This window comes from Giraffa tippelskirchi, chromosome X, assembly GCF_054371585.1.
Source record: "Giraffa tippelskirchi isolate mGirTip1 chromosome X, T2T-mGirTip1v1.2.pri, whole genome shotgun sequence".
Taxonomy (NCBI): Eukaryota; Metazoa; Chordata; class Mammalia; order Artiodactyla; family Giraffidae; genus Giraffa; species Giraffa tippelskirchi.
Genome location: NC_137289.1, coordinates 43,343,784 through 43,361,408, shown reverse-complemented (window position 1 = coordinate 43,361,408; position 17,625 = coordinate 43,343,784). Strand labels below are relative to the sequence as shown.

Sequence of the window (17,625 nt, the reverse complement as noted above, 5' to 3'; positions counted from 1 at the left end):
CAGCAACTTTCCTACTGGTTACAAAAGTCACTCTCTCTCCATCAATTAATTACAAAAAGGTGTTCTCCTGGAAAGACTAAATGTGAAAAGACACTCGTGTTTCTGCCTGCCACAGTCTTGCACAAGACCCCAGGCCTGCTTAGGGGAGCGTGGGCTGCATTTCAGCTTCTGCTCATGCCTGCTCTCACAGACACAGCCTGAACTGCTAGATACCACCACTCTGTTCTGTGACCTTCACATATAGGCTACCCCTCCTGAGGTGTGTGTACAAGTATGTACATGTCAATAATGCTAAAGGCCTTTGGGTTATCTTCTATTTGCTCAGTGACTTTTCCATTAGGGCTCTAAGTTTCCTTCAATAAGCCTGTTGTGTTCCAAACACCTTTTAAATGAGTTTTTATGAAAATACTACATCTTGCTCTTGTTTTTCTGGTGGTGGCTAATTTAGCCATGCACATTGATAGCTCAGGAACACATTGGAGGTTAGGTAAGTTCCAGTATTTCAGACTTAACATAGGCAGAACTTTGGAATGTCCAGTCATTCAGTCAATTGGTTCGCGTAGGGTGTGAAATTTGCTTTGTCCCATCCTGCTTTTGTGCCTTATTGTGAAAAGAAAATCACCAAAAAGCCTCTTTTCTGGGTGTATTCATCTTCTGCTGCCAACTAAGCATATTTCCCCCCTTATTATTCTGTTCTAGCTGTTACCAAGCTACCCCAGGATAAGAAATAGTTTTTTTGGTTGAGCTATAAAATTTCCATAATTCTTTGCACTGTGTATTGTGCTTAAAGAAGGGGGAAATCCTTCAGTCTTTTCTTTGCAGGAAAAGAACAGAGTCTTCCTTGTTCTAGAAAATTAACAGTTTTACCTATGCCTTTGAACTACACTAGTGTTTGGCTTAAAGCAGATTTCAATGCATGTGGCATTTGATGTTTTTGACAAGTGTGTACAGTTGATTTCTGGTGCTTCATTTTTGGTAGCAGTATTGAAGTACTTGTTTAGCATTTTAAAAACTCAAAGCTTAGTTTGCCTTATCTTTTAACACTCATCACCTGTGGGGAGAATGTAGGTTACCAGCATATAAAAGAAGATCAATATTCTTATAGTTGTGCCAGATTGAAAATTGTGAATCTGCAACATGTTTTCATTAATAGATTTTCCAAGAGGTAAAAAGCAGTGATATAGCCAAAACCTTCCGCAAAGCCATCAACAGGAAAGAAGGGATTTGTGCTCTTGGAGGAACTTCAGAGCTGTCCAGTGAAGGAACGCAGCATTCTTACTCAGGTAATGGTTAACACAGTGAACAACATATGGTGCCTGCTGTAATATCAAGGAGAAGCTCTAGAAAAACCCTGCCTCCTAGGTAAGAATACAGTTGAAGTTGTTGTGATCTGTAGTTGGACTGGGGCTAATACTTGCCATAAGAGCATTACAGGTATTTATTATATAACTTTGTTAGCTTGTAAGAGCCATGATACAATATGTGCACAATATTGATATGATGCAACACATGATACAATAATAGGCTTTATTATAGCAGTGTGTGCTAAGTCGCTTCAGTTGTGTCCGACTCTTTTGCGACCCTATAGACTGTAGCTCCCCTGTCCATGGGATTCCCTAGGCAACAATACTGGAGTGGGTTGCCATGCCCTCCTCCAGGGGATCTTCCTGACCCAGGGATGGAACCCACATCTCTTTGTCTCCTGCATCAGTAGGTAGGTTCTTTACCCCTAGCACCATCTGTGGTAATATAAATAGAATTTTTAAAGAATTTTGTAACTAACTTCTAAGAATTTTGTAATTTCTGTAAATATCAGTTGACCTTGCACTATTTCTTTGTTAATTTTATAGCTCCTAAGAACTATTGTGTTGCATTCAATTGTTTGGGTTTCCAAAGAGGATAACACAGGCTTATGACACACTGACTGCAGTGCTCATGAACAGCTATTTCAGGCTTTAAAGTCAAATATTTAACCTAGAGTATAAACTAATGTCTTATTCCACATAATTTTAGAGGAAGAAAAATATGCTTTTGTTAACTGGATAAACAAAGCTTTGGAAAATGATCCAGATTGCCGACACGTCATACCAATGAACCCAAATACTGATGACCTGTTCAAAGCTGTTGGTGATGGAATTGTGCTTTGGTAAGATTTCCAAGAATAGTCTTCCATGTAATTGATACAGTCGTTGCTGGATGCCTGACAGATTCTTCTTGGGGAAAAACTAGAATTGAAAATTGTCTAGGTTCTGTCCATTTCATCTTTATGTCTGTCTGTGAAAGTGCCACCAAAGGTGAATCTAAACCTCAGTCATTTATACTGGACACCTCTTCCTAGAGGAGCTTTCAGCTTCCAGTTTCTTCTCATCACTGAGCAAGCTAAGCATTTCAACTTCGTTAATCCTTTTATGTCAGCATCTCTTTATTCTCAAGTACCATAAATTCCAAAAGAGAAAAACAGGCCACTTGTCACTTTTCAATCTCCAATTACTTATTTCTGAAACATATGTTTGTCACTGCTGCTGCCCTAGACCCAACAGTGTCTCAGCCAGAAAGGTGAAAGATTATCAACAGCTTGTCAATAGATTTACCTCTTTTTTGAGGTAGTGGAACACAGTGGTTAACAGCATGCTCTACAATCAGTTTGCCTGGTTCCTTTTCAGGCTCTGCCTCTCAGTAGCTGCGCAACTGTAATCAAGACACTGACCCCTTTGAACTCTCCTACACTATTGGTGGGAATGTAAATTGGTGCAGCCACTATAGGAAAAAGTATGGAGGTTCCTTAAAAAACTAAAAATAGAGTAACCATATGATCCAGCAATCCCACTCTTGGGCATATGTCTGGAGAAAACTAAAAGTAAAAGAGATACATGCACCCCAGTGTTCATAGCAGCACTGTTTTACAATAGCCAAAATACAGAAATCACCTAAATGTCAGTCGACAGGGGGTGGATAAAAAAGATGAATGGAATACTACTCAGCCATGAAAAGAATGAAATTACACCATTTGCGGCAACATGAATGGACCTAGAGATTATCATACTAAGTGAAGTCAAAGAAAGTCAAGTACTACATGATATCACTTACATGTGAAATCTGAAAAAAATGAACTTATTTATAAAACTAACAGACTCAAGGATATAGAAAACAAGCTTATGGTTACCTAAGGGGAAAGGGGGGATGGTAAATTAGGAGTTTTGCATTAGCAGACACACACTATATATAAAGTACACTATATATAAAATAAGGTCCTACTGTATATCATAAGGAACCATATTTAATATCCTGTAATAAACCGTGTGTGTGTGTGTTCATTTGCATCTGACTCTGTGACCCCATGGACTGTAGCCTACCAGGTTCCTCTGTCCATGAAATTCTCCAGGCAAGAATACTGGAGTGGGTTGCCATTTCCTTCTCTAGTAACAAACCATAGTTCAGTTCAGTTCAGTTCATTTGCTCAGTCGGGTCTGACTCTTTGTGACCCCATGAATCGCAGCACGCCAGGCCTCCCTGTCCATCACCAACTCCCGGAGTCTGCCCAAACCCATGTCCATTGAGTCAGTGATGCCATCCAGCCATCTCATCCTCTGTCGTCCCCTTCTCCTCCTGCCCCCAATCCTTCCCAGCATCAGGGTCATTTCCAATGAGTCAACTCTTCACATGAGGTGGCTAAAGTATTGAAGTTTCAGCTTCAACATCAGTACTTCCAATGAACACCCAGGACTGATCTCCTTTAGGATTGACTGGTTGGATATCCTTGCAGTCCAAGGGACTCTCAAGAGTCTTCTCCAACACCACAGTTCAAAAGCATCAATTCTTCGGTGCTCAGCTTTCTTTACAGTCCAACTCTCACATCCATACATGACCACTGGAAAAAACCATAGCCTTGACTAGACGGACTTTTGTTGGCAAAGTAATGTCTCTGCTTTTCAATATGCTATCTAGGTTGGTCATAACCTTCCTTCCAAGGAATAAGCATCTTTTAATTTCATGGCTGCAATCACCTTCAGCAGTGATTTTGGAGCCCCCAAAAATAAAGTCTGACACTATTTCCACTGTTTCCCCATCTATTTCCCATGAGGTGATACAACCAGATGTCATGATCTCAGTTTTCTGAATGTTGAGCTTTAAGCCAACTTTTTCACTCTCCTCTTTCACTTTCATCAAGAGGCTCTTTAGTTCTTTGCTTTCTGCCATAAGGGTGGTGTCATCTACATATATCTGAGGTTATTGATATTTCTCTCAGCAATCTTGATTCCAGCTTATGTTTCTTCCAGCCCAGCGTTTCTCAAGATGTACTCTGCATATTAGTTAAATAAGAAGGGTGACAATATACAGCCTTGACATACTCCTTTTCCTATTTGGAACCAGTCTGTTGTTCCATGTCCAGTTCTAACTGTTGCTTCCTGACCTGCATACAGGTTTCTCAAGAGACAGGTCAGATGGTCTGGTATTCCCATCTCTTTCAGAATTTTCCACAGTTTATTGTGATCCACACAAAGGCTTTGGCATAGTCAATAAAGCAGAAATAGATGTTCTTCTGGAACTCTCTTGCTTTTTCGATGATCCAGCAGATGTTGGCAATTTGATCTCTGGTTCCTCTGCCTTTTCTAAAACCAGCTCAAATATCTGGAAGTTCACGGTTCACGTATTGCTGAAGCCTGGCTTGGAGAATTTTGAGCATTACTTTACTGGTGTGTGAGATGAGTGCAATTGTGCGGTAGTTGGAGCATTCTTTGGCATTGCCTTTCTTTGGGATTGAAATGAAAACTGACCTTTTCCATAGTAGGGAAGAAGTATTAAAAAAAAAAGGTACTTGACTGCTTTGCATTTCAGGATCCATCCATTATGATCCCCATATTATTGTGCTTGCTCAGAAATTTGTTGTGAGCATTGAGTAAGTACATATTGGAACACTTAGAACAGTACAGTGGGTATATTTCTGATGACAGTGTACAATATATAAAATTTGTTTTTTTCCAATACGGCCATTTTGGTTATTTAAAAAGATGATTTCTAAAAATGTGAGATACCCTTTTACTTGCCACTTATAGGCTGTAAAGAAATAATTTCCCATATATTTTAATAGAGAGACTCATATGATACTATTTATTTAATATTTAAAGTTTGCATGGAAATAAGCACGGTTTTCTCTATGCAAAATAACTTGTTTTAGGACAGTAGTATAAACATCTAAAATGTTAGAGTCTAACTCCAAATTTTACCAAATGAGGTTGTTCTAAGTCAGATCCTGCCCTAATTAATACAACTTTTCTTTCTATCGATATTATCACTGTATTTTCAGCACCAAATATGGTACCTGGTGCATCATCTGCTACTGCTACTGCTAAGTCGCGTCAGTCGTGTCCGACTCTGTGCGACCTCATAGACGGCAGCCCACCAGTCTCCCCTGTCCCTGGGATTCTCCAGGCAAGAGTACTGGAGTGGGTTGCCATTTCCTTCTCCAGGGCATGAAAGTGAAAAGTGAAAGTGGAGTCGCTCAGTCGTGTCCGACTCAGTGACCCCGTGGACTGCAGCCCGCCAGGCTCCTCCATCCATGGGATTTTCCAGGCAAGAGTACTGGAGTGGGGTGCCATTGCCTTCTCCAGGTGCATCATCTAGGTACTCAATAAATATTTGGTGAATGAAAGAATCTCATGCTCAACTAATTTTCAGTCTTTGTAGATGAAATCATTTTAATTATACATTATATAATCTAACAGAGAGATTCAGTTCCAATGTGGGATATTATCTGTTTTTAACACTTACTCAACAAAGTTTTTAATATCCAAGTAATTCATTCTTCTAAAAGAATGTGAGAAGTACAAAACATTAAATAAGAAAATATGCCCCAATCCCCAACTCAGAAATATTCAACTACTATAAGCACTTTGGTCTTTCCTTTATTTGCATTTTTATATGTATGGTTTTTTGATCAACCTGACTAAAGTCATACATTGCTTTTTTTTCAGATTACATGAGATAGATATTATAATAAGCCTTAAAATATTTGCGAATATTTATGGATTATTTAAAAAATAAGTCAACTTATTTTAAAATTTCTGTTTCAGTAAAATGATCAACCTTTCAGTTCCTGATACAATTGATGAGAGAGCAATCAACAAGAAGAAACTCACACCATTCATCATTCAGGTATGCACTCTTCTCCTCTCCTTCCATGAAACTATTATTTGAGGACCTGTTTTACAGACTGAAGGCTCTGCATTTTGCATTGTCTCATTTAATTCTTACAACAGCTCTGAGTTGAGGATTATTTTCCAGATTTCATAGAAGCTGAGATGCAGAAAGATTTCAGAGCTGTACCAAGGTTAATAGTGCTGGAACTAAAGTTCAAATCCAGGTGTAACTGCAAAGCCCTATATTCTTTTCATTACATTTTGCGTTCAAACATACAGAAATAAGCAAGCATGTTTAAGCTCTTAGTTAATTAGCATGCTTGAAGAATAGAAGGCTTTTATTTTCCATCTCGTATTAGGGCGTTATATAGCAGTATTTCCTCATGCAAGGCCATCTCTTGGGATGAGGAGATTCAGAACTTCTAGAACTCTCATGTGTATTCAGTAGACCTCTCATTTAGGCATTTTAAAAAATTCAACACATAACCCACATGGATATACTTACTCTAGTAACTCAGCCTTTTCCTTTAGGGTCGGTATCTTTCAATCGAGGCTAACTAAAAATGCTGTTAACTTGCCTTGGAAATCTGGAAAAGACTATAAAAATGAGGATAGATTTGTTTTAGCTATGCTTTTAACACCAAAGCTTGGATATTACTTTCTGTGGATCATGTATGGGTAAACTTAATACATAATGTCATTACTGAGTGTTATTTCAGTGAAGGGAGAAAAAGACTGTAAAAAAACAGAAAGGTCAAGAAGCAAGTGTTATAAATTGGCTGTCTTGCAGGAAAACTTGAACTTGGCACTGAATTCAGCTTCTGCCATTGGATGTCATGTTGTGAACATTGGTGCAGAGGATTTGAGGGCTGGGAAGCCTCACCTGGTTTTGGGACTGCTGTGGCAGATCATTAAGATCGGTTTGTTTGCTGACATTGAATTAAGCAGGAATGAAGGTAATGAAACACAGTCATGATCTTGAAAATTGTTTATTGGTTATTTTTTTCTAGTCATGCAGACTGTCATGCTTTCACCTAATTGAGGTGATTAGATGATAATTAGAATTAACAGAAGGTAATGTTATAGTGTTATTCAGGAAAACAGCCTAATTATAACTTTCTTCTTTAGTAGTAATTAACATTTGTCTGGCTCTTTAGAATTCATTTCACAATAAAGACACGAAAACCCAGAGAGTTTAAGGAATTTGTGCAAAGTTCTTTTCTGCTCTACTCACATAGTCCCCACCCCATTACCACCCTCAGGCACACCATCTCCTATTAATTTTAATACCTTTTCTATTCTATTATAGATTTAAGACTCTTCAAAAATATTCTAACCTGCCCTTGATGGTCTCATATTTCCTGAATTAGCAGAAGCACCGTTTTTATAGCATAGGGTTTGATATCACATCATAGACTTGTAGAATGTATAAGCATATGTGATACAATTGTCCTAAGGTCCTAGGAAGTGCTACACTGTCCTCTCCTTTTGAAGTTTAAAATATTAAGCATCACTCCAAGTATTCACGTTTTTTTTCCGGAAATCACCATATCAATCTTCAGTTACTTTGGGGGAAGAATATATATTGGGAGTTCTCAGTATTTCAGGGTCTCACAATACCTGTCAACAGTCCTATTCTGCACATTTATCCAAGACTTTATGATACTTAAAATTTTCAGTCCACTCAAAGTGGGCTGTATTTAAACAAATAAAATTTTTCTAGTTGCTAGCCTCTTCAGAGCAGTGTTTATCTTGTTAGAGTTAAAGTCCATTGAACAAGGAAAGGAAGACAACAAAATTAAACTACATTGGCTCATGTAATAAGTCAAATGATTTATCTCTGACAAGGTCTCAGGTGCAGGGAGGTCAGGCTGTTTAATCCTTTCCAGCCTTTTGACTTGGAGATGGAGAGCATGAGGAGGTTTCTGTACAAGTGACAATGTTGCCTCTGCCTTTACTTAAATCCCTCAGTGCCAGAGTGACATGGTGTGAAGTGGAGTCTATGAAAGATGAAGTTTGCCCATTGGAGATATTACTTAGACCTCTTTGGAAGTCAGGCAGTTTTAGTCTTCTTGTTCAGTGTAAATCTCCTTTTATCCTATGGGAGGGAATTATTGCATAAGGACTATACAACTTCTCCATAAAAACAGTACCTAAATTTAGACAATTCTCTGTGCAGATGCCCAAGCTTCTACCTCTTATCTCTGGGGATATTTAACCAAAAACCCTTGGCTTCTTCTGCACATTTAATTCAATAACAAAAAAGTGTTGAGGAACCTTTACATATTAGGTGCTATAGACAATGTAAAGTTGAATTCTTTTTCTTTAAAAACGGGTATGGCAAAAGCCACTACAATATTGTAAAGTAATTAGCCTCCAATTAAATTAATTTAAAAAACCAGGTTTAACATTTCAAGAGTTAGTTATGCTTAAATATAAATACCATAGGGTTTGAATACTCTTTAAATCAAAAGGCTCCAAAGTTTTAAACATACTCCCCCAAGCCTCTGATTTTAATATTATTTAAGAATAGTTTATGTAAATATATGACATAATGTAACAATGTTCAACTTAAAGCTAGAACTTACTTGGTATTTGGAATGTGATGAATAATCAAGATGTTAAAATATGTAATGCTGTGTATTCTTGTAATTAAGTGTTTCTATCTGTATCATCTTATAACTAATTATATACTTTCATTTATCTTTATTATTAGACTGTGAGTACCTGAAAACCAGGAACTAGGTCACAGTACTTTTTGTACCTCTGTTACTTACTTAACAGAGTGTCAAAAGACTCAATAAACATGTAATGACTGTTACCATATAATGTATCGGTTGGGTTTTTCTTTTTTTCCTTTGTAGCCTTGGCTGCTTTACTTCGAGATGGTGAGACTTTGGAGGAGCTTATGAAATTATCTCCAGAAGAGCTTCTGCTTAGATGGGCAAACTTTCATTTGGAAAACTCAGGCTGGCAGAAAATCAACAATTTTAGTGCTGACATCAAGGTAACTGTTTAGTTAAATACTTCAGTTCAGTTCAGTTCAGTTCAGCTGCTCAGTTGTGTCCGACTCCTTGTGACCCCATGAGCCGCAGCACGCCAGGCCTCCCTGTCCATCACCAACTCCCAGAATCCACCCAAACCCATGTCCATTCAGTCGGTGATGCCATCCAACCATCTCATCCTCTGTCGTCCCCTTCTCTTCCTGCCCTCAATCTTTCCCAGCATCAGGGTCTTTTCCAATGAGTTAACTCTTTGCATCAGGTGGCCAAAGTATTGGAGTTTCAGCTTCAACATCAGTCCTTCCAATGAACACCCAGGACTGATCTCCTTTAGGATGGACTGGTTGGATCTCCTTGCAGTCAAGGGACTCTCAAGAGTCTTCTCCAACACCACAGTTTAAAAGCATCAATTCTTCTGCACTCAGCTTTCTTTATAGTCCAACTCTCACATCCATACATGACCACTGGAAAAACCATAGCCTTGACTAGACGGACCTTTGTTGACAAAGCGATGTCTCTGCTTTATAATATGCTGTCTAGGTTGGTCATAACTTTCTTTCCAAGGAGTAAGCGTCTTTTAATTTCATGGCTGCAATCACCATCTGCCGTGATTTTGGAGCCCAGAAAAATAAAGTCAGCCACTGTTTCCACTGTTCCCCCATCTATTTCCCATGAAGTGATGGAACCAGATGCCATGATCTTAAGTTTTCTGAATGTTGGGCTTTAAGCCAACTTTTTCGCTCTCCTCTTTCACTTTCGTCAAGAGGCTCTTTAGTTTTTCGCTTTCTGCCATAAGGGTGGTATCATCTGCATATCTGAAGTTATTGATATTTCTCCCAGCAATCTTGATTCCAGCTTGTGCTTCCTCCAGCCCATCGTTTCTCATGATGTACTCTGCATATAAGTTAAATAAGCTGGGTGACAATATACAGCCTTAACTGTTTAGTTAAATACTTGACAGGGACATAATAACATGGAGACTTCAGGCCAGCTTAAAGGAGGGAAAATCCTATGAGTTTATCACCCAACCTTGTTGCCTCTAGGCCCTGATGGTAGATTTCAGTAGAGAGACTGAGCCAAGTAAGAGCACCAGCACTAAGTCTAGCTTTCATTTTGTGGAAAGGGGTTTAAATATTACAGTGTTAACATTTTCTATTCTGCCTACTGTTCAACATGCTGTACGAAAAGATCGGCAGTCATGACTTCTGTTCCTAACTGCCTTTCCCAGGCCTCAGTGGATCTGTGTTAGTAAAGGCCTAGAGAGAAAGGGCCTCAGGATTCCCCATTCCCTTTCTTATTTGGCTCCTCTTCTGTCATGTGCTCCCTCCTTCAGGCATTCAGTTCTTGGGGGTAGTTATATACTCTTATGTATGTTTGTATTTCTTACCTCAACCCTGCCCCTATTTTTTAAATTTAAATATATTTAAAAAAATGTTACAATGTTATATTTGTTTCTGCCATACCACAACACAAATCAGCCATACATTCCCCTCCCTCTCTGGCCTCCTACCCCTCTCCCCATCTCATCCCTCCAGATCATCACAGAGCACCAGACTGGGCTCCCTGTGCTACACTGCAACTTCTCACCAGCTATCCATCTTACACTCCATAGTGTGTGTGTGTGTGTGTGTGTGTGTGTGTGTGTGTGTATATATATATATATATATATATATATATATATTGATGCTACTCTCTCCATTCGTCCCACTCTTTCCCTCCCCCACTGTGTCCACAAGTCCATTCTCTATATCTATGTCTCCATTCCTTCCCTGTAAATAGGTTCATCAGTGTCATTTTTCTAGATTCCATATATATGTATTAATCTACTATATTTGTTTCTCTCTTTCTGACTGACTTCACTCTCTTTAACAGGCTCTAGGTTCATCCATCTCACTAGAACTGACTCAAATTCGTTCTTTTTTATGGCTGAGTAATATTCCATGGTGTATATACACCACATCTTCTTTATCCATTCATCTGTTGATGAACATGTAGGTTGCTCCCATGTCATGGCTGTTGTAAATACTGCTGCTATGAATGTTCGGCTTCCCTCGTAGCTCAGTCGGTAGAGTCTGACTGCAATGCAGGAGACCTAGGTTCAGTCACTGGGTTGGGAAGATCCCCTGGAGAAGGAAATGGCAACCCACTCCAGTATTCTTGTCTGGAGAATCCCATGGATAGAGGTGCCTGGCAGGATACCGTCTATGCAGTCGCAAGAGTCAGACACGACTGAGTGACTAAGCACACGTGAATATTGGGGTACATGGATCCTTTTCAGGGTATATGCCCAGTAGTGAGGTTGCTGGGTCATATGGTATTTATTCCTGGTTTTTTAAGGAATCTCCATACTGTTCTCCATAATGGCTGTATCAGTTTACATTCCACCAACAGTATAGGAGGGTTTGCTTTTCTTTACATCCTTTCCAGCATTTATTGTTTGTAGAATTTTTGATGATGGCTATTCTGAATGGTGTGAGGTGATAGCTCATTGTAGTTTTGATTTGAATTTCTCTAAGGATTAATGATGTTGAGCATCTTTTCATGTGTTTCTTGGCCATCTGTATGTCTTCTTTGGAGAAATGTCTGTTTAGGTCTTTTGCCCATTTTTTGAATGCGCTGTTTGTTTTCCTAATATTGAGCTATATGAGCTACTTATATATTCTGGAGATTAATCCTTTGTCAGTTGTTTCATTTGCAATTATTTTCTCCCTTTCTGAGGGTTATCTTTTAATCTTGTTTATTGTTTCCTTTGCTGTGCAAAAGCTTTTAAGTTTAATTAGGTCTATTAGGTTTTTTTTGTTTTTATTTTCATTACTCTAGGAGGTGGGTCACAGAGGATCTTGCTGTGATTTATGTCAAGGAGCATGCTGCCTATGTTTTCTTCTAAGCTTTATAGTTTCTGACCTGATATTTAAGTCTCTAATCCATTTTGAGTTTATTTTTGTGTATGGTGTTAGGAAGTGTTCTAGTTTCATTCTTTTGTAGCTGTCCTGTTTCCCCAGCACTACCTATTGAAGAGGCTGTCTTTTCTCCGTTGTATATTGTTGCCTCTTTTGTCAAAGATAAGGTACCCATAGGTGTGTGTAAGCTTATCTCTGGACTTTCTATCTTGTTCCATTGGTCTATGTTTCTGTTTTTGTGCCAGTACCATACTGTCTTGATGACTGTAGATCTGTAGTATAGTCTGAAGTCAGGAATGTTGATTCCTGCAGCTCTGATTTTCTTTGTCAAGATTGCTTTGGCTTTTCAGGGTCTTTTGTGTTTCCATTAAAGTTGTAACTTATTTTGAAAAAAAAAAGTTGCAACTTATTTTGGTTCTATTTCTGTGAAAAATATTATTGGTAGTTTGATAGGGATTACATTGAATCTGTAGATTGCTTTGAGTAGTATAGTCATTTTCACAGTATTTCTCCCAATCCAAGAACATGGTATATTTCTCCATCTGTTTGTGTCATATTTGATTTGTTTCATCAGTGTCTCACAGTTTTCTGCATACAGGTCTTTTGTCCCTTTAGGTAGGTTTATTCCTAGGTATTTTATTCTTTTTGTTGCAATGGTGAATGGAATTGTTTTCTTAACATCCCTTTCTGATTTGTCATTGTTAGTGTATAGGAATGCAAGGGATTTCTCTCTGTTAATTTTATATCCTACAACTATACCATATTCATTGATTAATTCTGGTAATTTTCTGGTGGAATCTTTATGGTTTTCTATGTTATCATGTCATCTGCAAATAGAGTTTTACTTCTTGTTTTCCAATCTGGATTCCTTTTATTTCTTTTTCTTTCTTCTCTGATTGCCATGGCTAGGACTTCCAAATCTAGATTGAATAATAGTGGCAAGAGCGGGCACCATTGTCTTGTTCCTAATCTTAGAAGAAATGCTTTCAGTTTTTCGCTATTGAGAATAATGTTTGCTGTGGGTTTGTCGTATATGGCCTTTATTATGTTGAGGTAGGTTCCTTCTGTGCCTACTTTTTGGAGTGTTTTTATCATGAATGGGTATTATATTTTGTCAAAAGCTTTCTCTGCATCTATTTATATGATCGTATGACTTTTATCTTTCAGTTTATTGATATGGTCAATCACATTGATTGATTTGCATATGTTGAAGAATCCTTGCATCCCTGGGATAAATCACCCTTGCTTATGGTGTATGATCCATTAATGTGCTGTTGGATTCTGGTTGCTAAAATTTTGTTGAGGATTTTTGCATCTATATTCATCAATGATATTAGCCTGTAATTTTCTTTTTTGGTGGTATCTTTGTCTGGTTTTGCTCTCAAGGTGATGGTGGCCTCATAGAATGAGTTTGGGAGTTCTCCTTCCTCTGCAATTTTCTGGAAGAATTTGAGCATGATAGGTGTTAGCTCTTCTTTAAACTTTTGGTAGAATTCACCTGTGAAGCCATCTGGCCCTGGGCCTTTGTTTGCTGAAAGATTTTTAAATCACAGTTTCAATGTTGGTGCTTGTGATTGGTCCGTTTGTGATTTCTAATTCTTCCTGTTTCAGTTTTGGAAGGTTGTACTTTTCTAAGAACTTATCCATTTCCAGGTTGTTCATTTTATTGGCATATGGTTGCTCACAGTAGTCTTTTATGATCCTTTGTATTTCTGCGTTCTGTAGTAACTTCTTTTTTGTTTCTAGTTTTATTGATTTGAGTCTTCTCCCTTTTTTCCTTGACGAGTCTGGCTAGTGGGTTGTCAATTTTATATTCTCAAAGAACCAGCTTTTAGTTTTATTGATCTTTGCTGTTGTTTCCTTCATGTATTTTTCATTTATATCTTTACGATTTCTGTCCTTCTACTAACTTCAGGGGTTGTTTTTTTTTTTTTGTTCTTCTTTTTCTATTTGCTTTGGCATAAAGTCTGGTTGTTTATGATGTTTTTCTCATTTCTTGAGGTAGGCTTGTATTGCTATAAACTTCCCTCTTTTGCTGCGTCCCATAGGTTTTGGGTTGTCATGTTTTCATTGTCATTTATTTCTAGGTATTTTTAATTTCCTTTTTGATGCCTTCAGTACCTGTTGGTTATTTAGAAGCAGGTTGTTTAGCTTCCATGTGTTTGTGGTTTTTTTTTTTTTTTTCCTGTAATTCATATCTAGTCTCATAGCATTGTGGTTCAGAAAAAATGCTTGATACAATTTCAGTTTTCTTAAATTTCCTGATGATTGTGACTGAAGATGTGATCTGTCCTGGAGAGTGTTCCGTGTACACTTGAGAAAAAAGTGTATTCTGCTGTTTTGGAAAGGGAATCTTATTTTTAAATGAATATTGTAAAAAATTCTCCTTTGATATTTTTTTAAAAAAATATTCTGCTTTTAATAGTTTTAAAAAGAAGAGGATTTCTGTGTAATGTGAAAAGGAAGTTCCAATTTATGTTCACATTCAAATTTTCACCTAAAGCCCCTTTTTGGGGTAGTAAGTTACAGACTCTTTGGGGTCTACTCTTCACCTGTCTTTCTCAAGTGCATAGGGAGAAGGCACATACAAATTATTTCTGCACCCTTAGTAGATAGTTGTAAGTGAAAGCACCTTCACAACTGTAATGCCCTACTCCTTAGGAGATAACCTCTGTGCCACTAATGTAAGATCTGGGTTTGCGTTCCATGAATTTCTCTGCAGTGGCTTTCACTCTCACCTGATTCTCCCCATTCTTAGAATAATTTCTGGCAAGTGTATCAAACGTACATAGTTGGCTCATTGAAGATACAGCTTTCTAGGCCTCTCCCAGAGCTCTGTACTTAGCAGGTCAGAGCTTACATCTGGCCATCTCCATATTCAGCAACTTCCCTGGGGGATTAGGGTGTACACAATCCATAGGAGTTACCATGAGAAACATTCCTTTATAATCTGTTTGGACTGTCAAGGCCCAGTAATAGAAAACTACCAAAGCTGGGAAGGTGATCTTCAGATGTAACATTGATCTCAGGTGGCCTCGGCCTATAGCAGCTTGAGGCAGGGATTCTGTTCCCAGCCAGAGATTGAGGTCAGGCTACAGCCGTGAGAGAACTGAATCTTAGCCACTAGACCACGAGGGACCAGTGGGACCAAGGCCCTGGCCCATCAGCTGTGTAGAAATGAATTTCCACATAGAGACTGAGACAAGTAAAACAAGTGTTTATTAGGAGGAAAACGTATATGTGAATAGACTCACATGGGTGGGCTCAGAGAGACAGTTGCACCCTCGTGGTGGTTGAAGTCACTTTCATGGAGCATTTCTTCTGGGTTTCCCTTTGCCAGTCATCTTGCTTTGTCTGGTTCTGAGTCCGTGTTTGGTTTATCTCAGGATCCTCCCATGTGTGCATGTGTATCTCTTAGCCAAGATGGATTCTAGTGAAGAGGCCTATGGGTAGGTTGACATCACTTACTATGAGCTTGAGACAGGAGATACATAGGTCCAGGCTGAAGAGTTTCTCCCCTGTGGACAGAAATTCTATAATAGAAGAAACTCCATAAAAACTGGATGATGGAGGAGGCTGGGCCTTGCCCAGATAAGAAATAAAAGACCATATATTCCTCATTCTTGAAGTCACGGATACCTTCCTGACTACACAGGCACAGGAAGGCTCAATGGAGGTCAAAAGGAAGGGGGCAACACCTCAATTTCTGGCTGGGAACCAAAGCCCTGCTTCAAGGCACTGTGGACTGAGGCTACCCAAAATCACCGTGATGCTACCTCTTCTATCTCTTATCTGGACAGGGCCCAGCCTGCTCCATCATCCAGCTTTTATGGAGTTTCTGCTATTACTATTATGGAGTTTCTGTCCACAGGGAGAAACTTCAGCCTGGGGCCCATGTATGTCCTGCCTCAACATGATAAAGAAACTTCACTCCAGTTCCTGTCCTCTGGTATTCCAGAGAGGCAGAATTGTACTTGACATGTGTGTTGGAGACCCTCATTAAATGTTTACACTAATATAGTGGTTTTCAGGTTTTGTTCTGTGTAGCATCCACACAGCCTGAATTCACCCAGCCCACATCCCATATGAGCAATACCATTTTGTTTTAGGTATTGGTATTCCAAGTAAAAGTGTTCCAGTGTTGAAAGAGGTCAAGGGCTTAAAACAAAGAGAAGCTCATTTGGTTAAATATATTCAGATGATTAAGGGTTTACTGTTATTTCACCACCTCAAGTAGAAATCATTTAAAAATTTTTGTCATTTCAATTTATAATTTAATGCATTGTTAACACAACTAATCTCTTCTCCATAGGTTATGGTATATACATATTATGCTTTGTAATGATATAACCTGTTTATTTTCTCTTTCCCTATGCTTCCTGGATTTCTCCTATCCTACTTGTTTCTCGTGCTTGTTTTATCTGTCAAGCTTATTGACTTCAGTAACTCAGTGAAGGTACAGAACTAGTTATATGTTTTCTAGCATTATTATATTGATGATTTCAATAAATTGTAAAGTCATGACAAAATCCAGTTCATCCATATTCAAGGCAGACATAAGGCCAGATAGGTGGACTTTTCTGGGAAAAGGAACTGTTAAATAAGAAGATAGAGATTTGTGTCACATTCTTACAAAATCCAATGCAAATATCCTTCCACTCATGGGACAATAGGATACATTCATTCTTTGTAAATGTGATCTCACTGACATTTGCAATTCATTTTTAGGATTCCAAAGCCTATTTTCATCTTCTCAATCAAATCGCACCAAAAGGACAAAAGGAAGGTGAACCACGGATAGATATTAACATGTCGGGTTTCAATGTAAGTATAGATGTTCTTGTGAATTCTACAAGCTTACAAAATTGTCAATTTCTTATAGATAACAAGAATGCTTATAATTGCATGTTGTGATGTTGGCAGTTTTAAGTATTATCTTAAATTTTATTACTGTAGATGTAATTTATAGACAGAAAGACCAGCTTTGATTTATATTAATAGTTTATTGGTGAGTTCTGTAGTTATGGTGTTGTTGGTTTTTATGGATGGCATAAAATATTCAGAGTAAGTGTGGGGAAATAAGCACTAGAGGCTAACCTTTTCTGAGTGTTTGGATTATAATCACAATGATAGATTTAATGAAAACATATTCTTATGTTGAGAGTAATGTGAATGTGTTTACAAACTCCTGATCTCTCAAATCCAATTTGGTGAATTACTGTCACAGACCATGTTCCCTTGTTACATCACTTATTTGCTCAATGACCTTGGACAAGTTCCTTTGTTCATACATGAAGTAACAAGTTGGCCTAGACTATTGAGTCTCAACTTTCTAGGATCCTGTTGTTCTTTGTATTCATTAGATATGGAATGGATTCTACTGATTTTTAAAAAATGCACATTTCTAGCATATTTCATATCCACTTCAGGATTGAGTGGATTACACTTGCTAAACATTTTATGCAGCCCTTATCAGAACTGAATTTGTCACTGACTTGTAGTACTTACATTTCTGTCTGTTTTTAAATCTGAAATTCTTCAGTTCAGGTCCCTCTTGGCACAAATGAGGGGCCCTCCTGTGCATGA

General features: G+C 38.3%; 1 protein-coding gene across 4 annotated transcripts in view; it reads left to right on the top strand.

The window, feature by feature from the left end:
- The window catches only part of LOC145537121 (plastin-3), an 88,814-nt gene that overhangs the window by 61,350 nt on the left and 9,839 nt on the right, over positions 1-17,625 (top strand). For 3 of the 4 annotated variants that reach the window (XM_081567858.1, XM_081567859.1, XM_081567860.1), the window contains 6 exons: positions 1,154-1,283; positions 2,014-2,146; positions 6,072-6,153; positions 6,928-7,093; positions 9,002-9,144; positions 16,768-16,863. In XM_081567858.1, the coding sequence (XP_081423984.1) occupies positions 1,154-1,283; positions 2,014-2,146; positions 6,072-6,153; positions 6,928-7,093; positions 9,002-9,144; positions 16,768-16,863 (750 nt within the window). Of the gene's footprint in view, positions 1-1,153; positions 1,284-2,013; positions 2,147-6,071; positions 6,154-6,927; positions 7,094-9,001; positions 9,145-16,468; positions 16,496-16,767; positions 16,864-17,625 lie in introns of all 4 variants that reach the window. The other variant, XM_081567861.1, reaches the window with a different exon arrangement.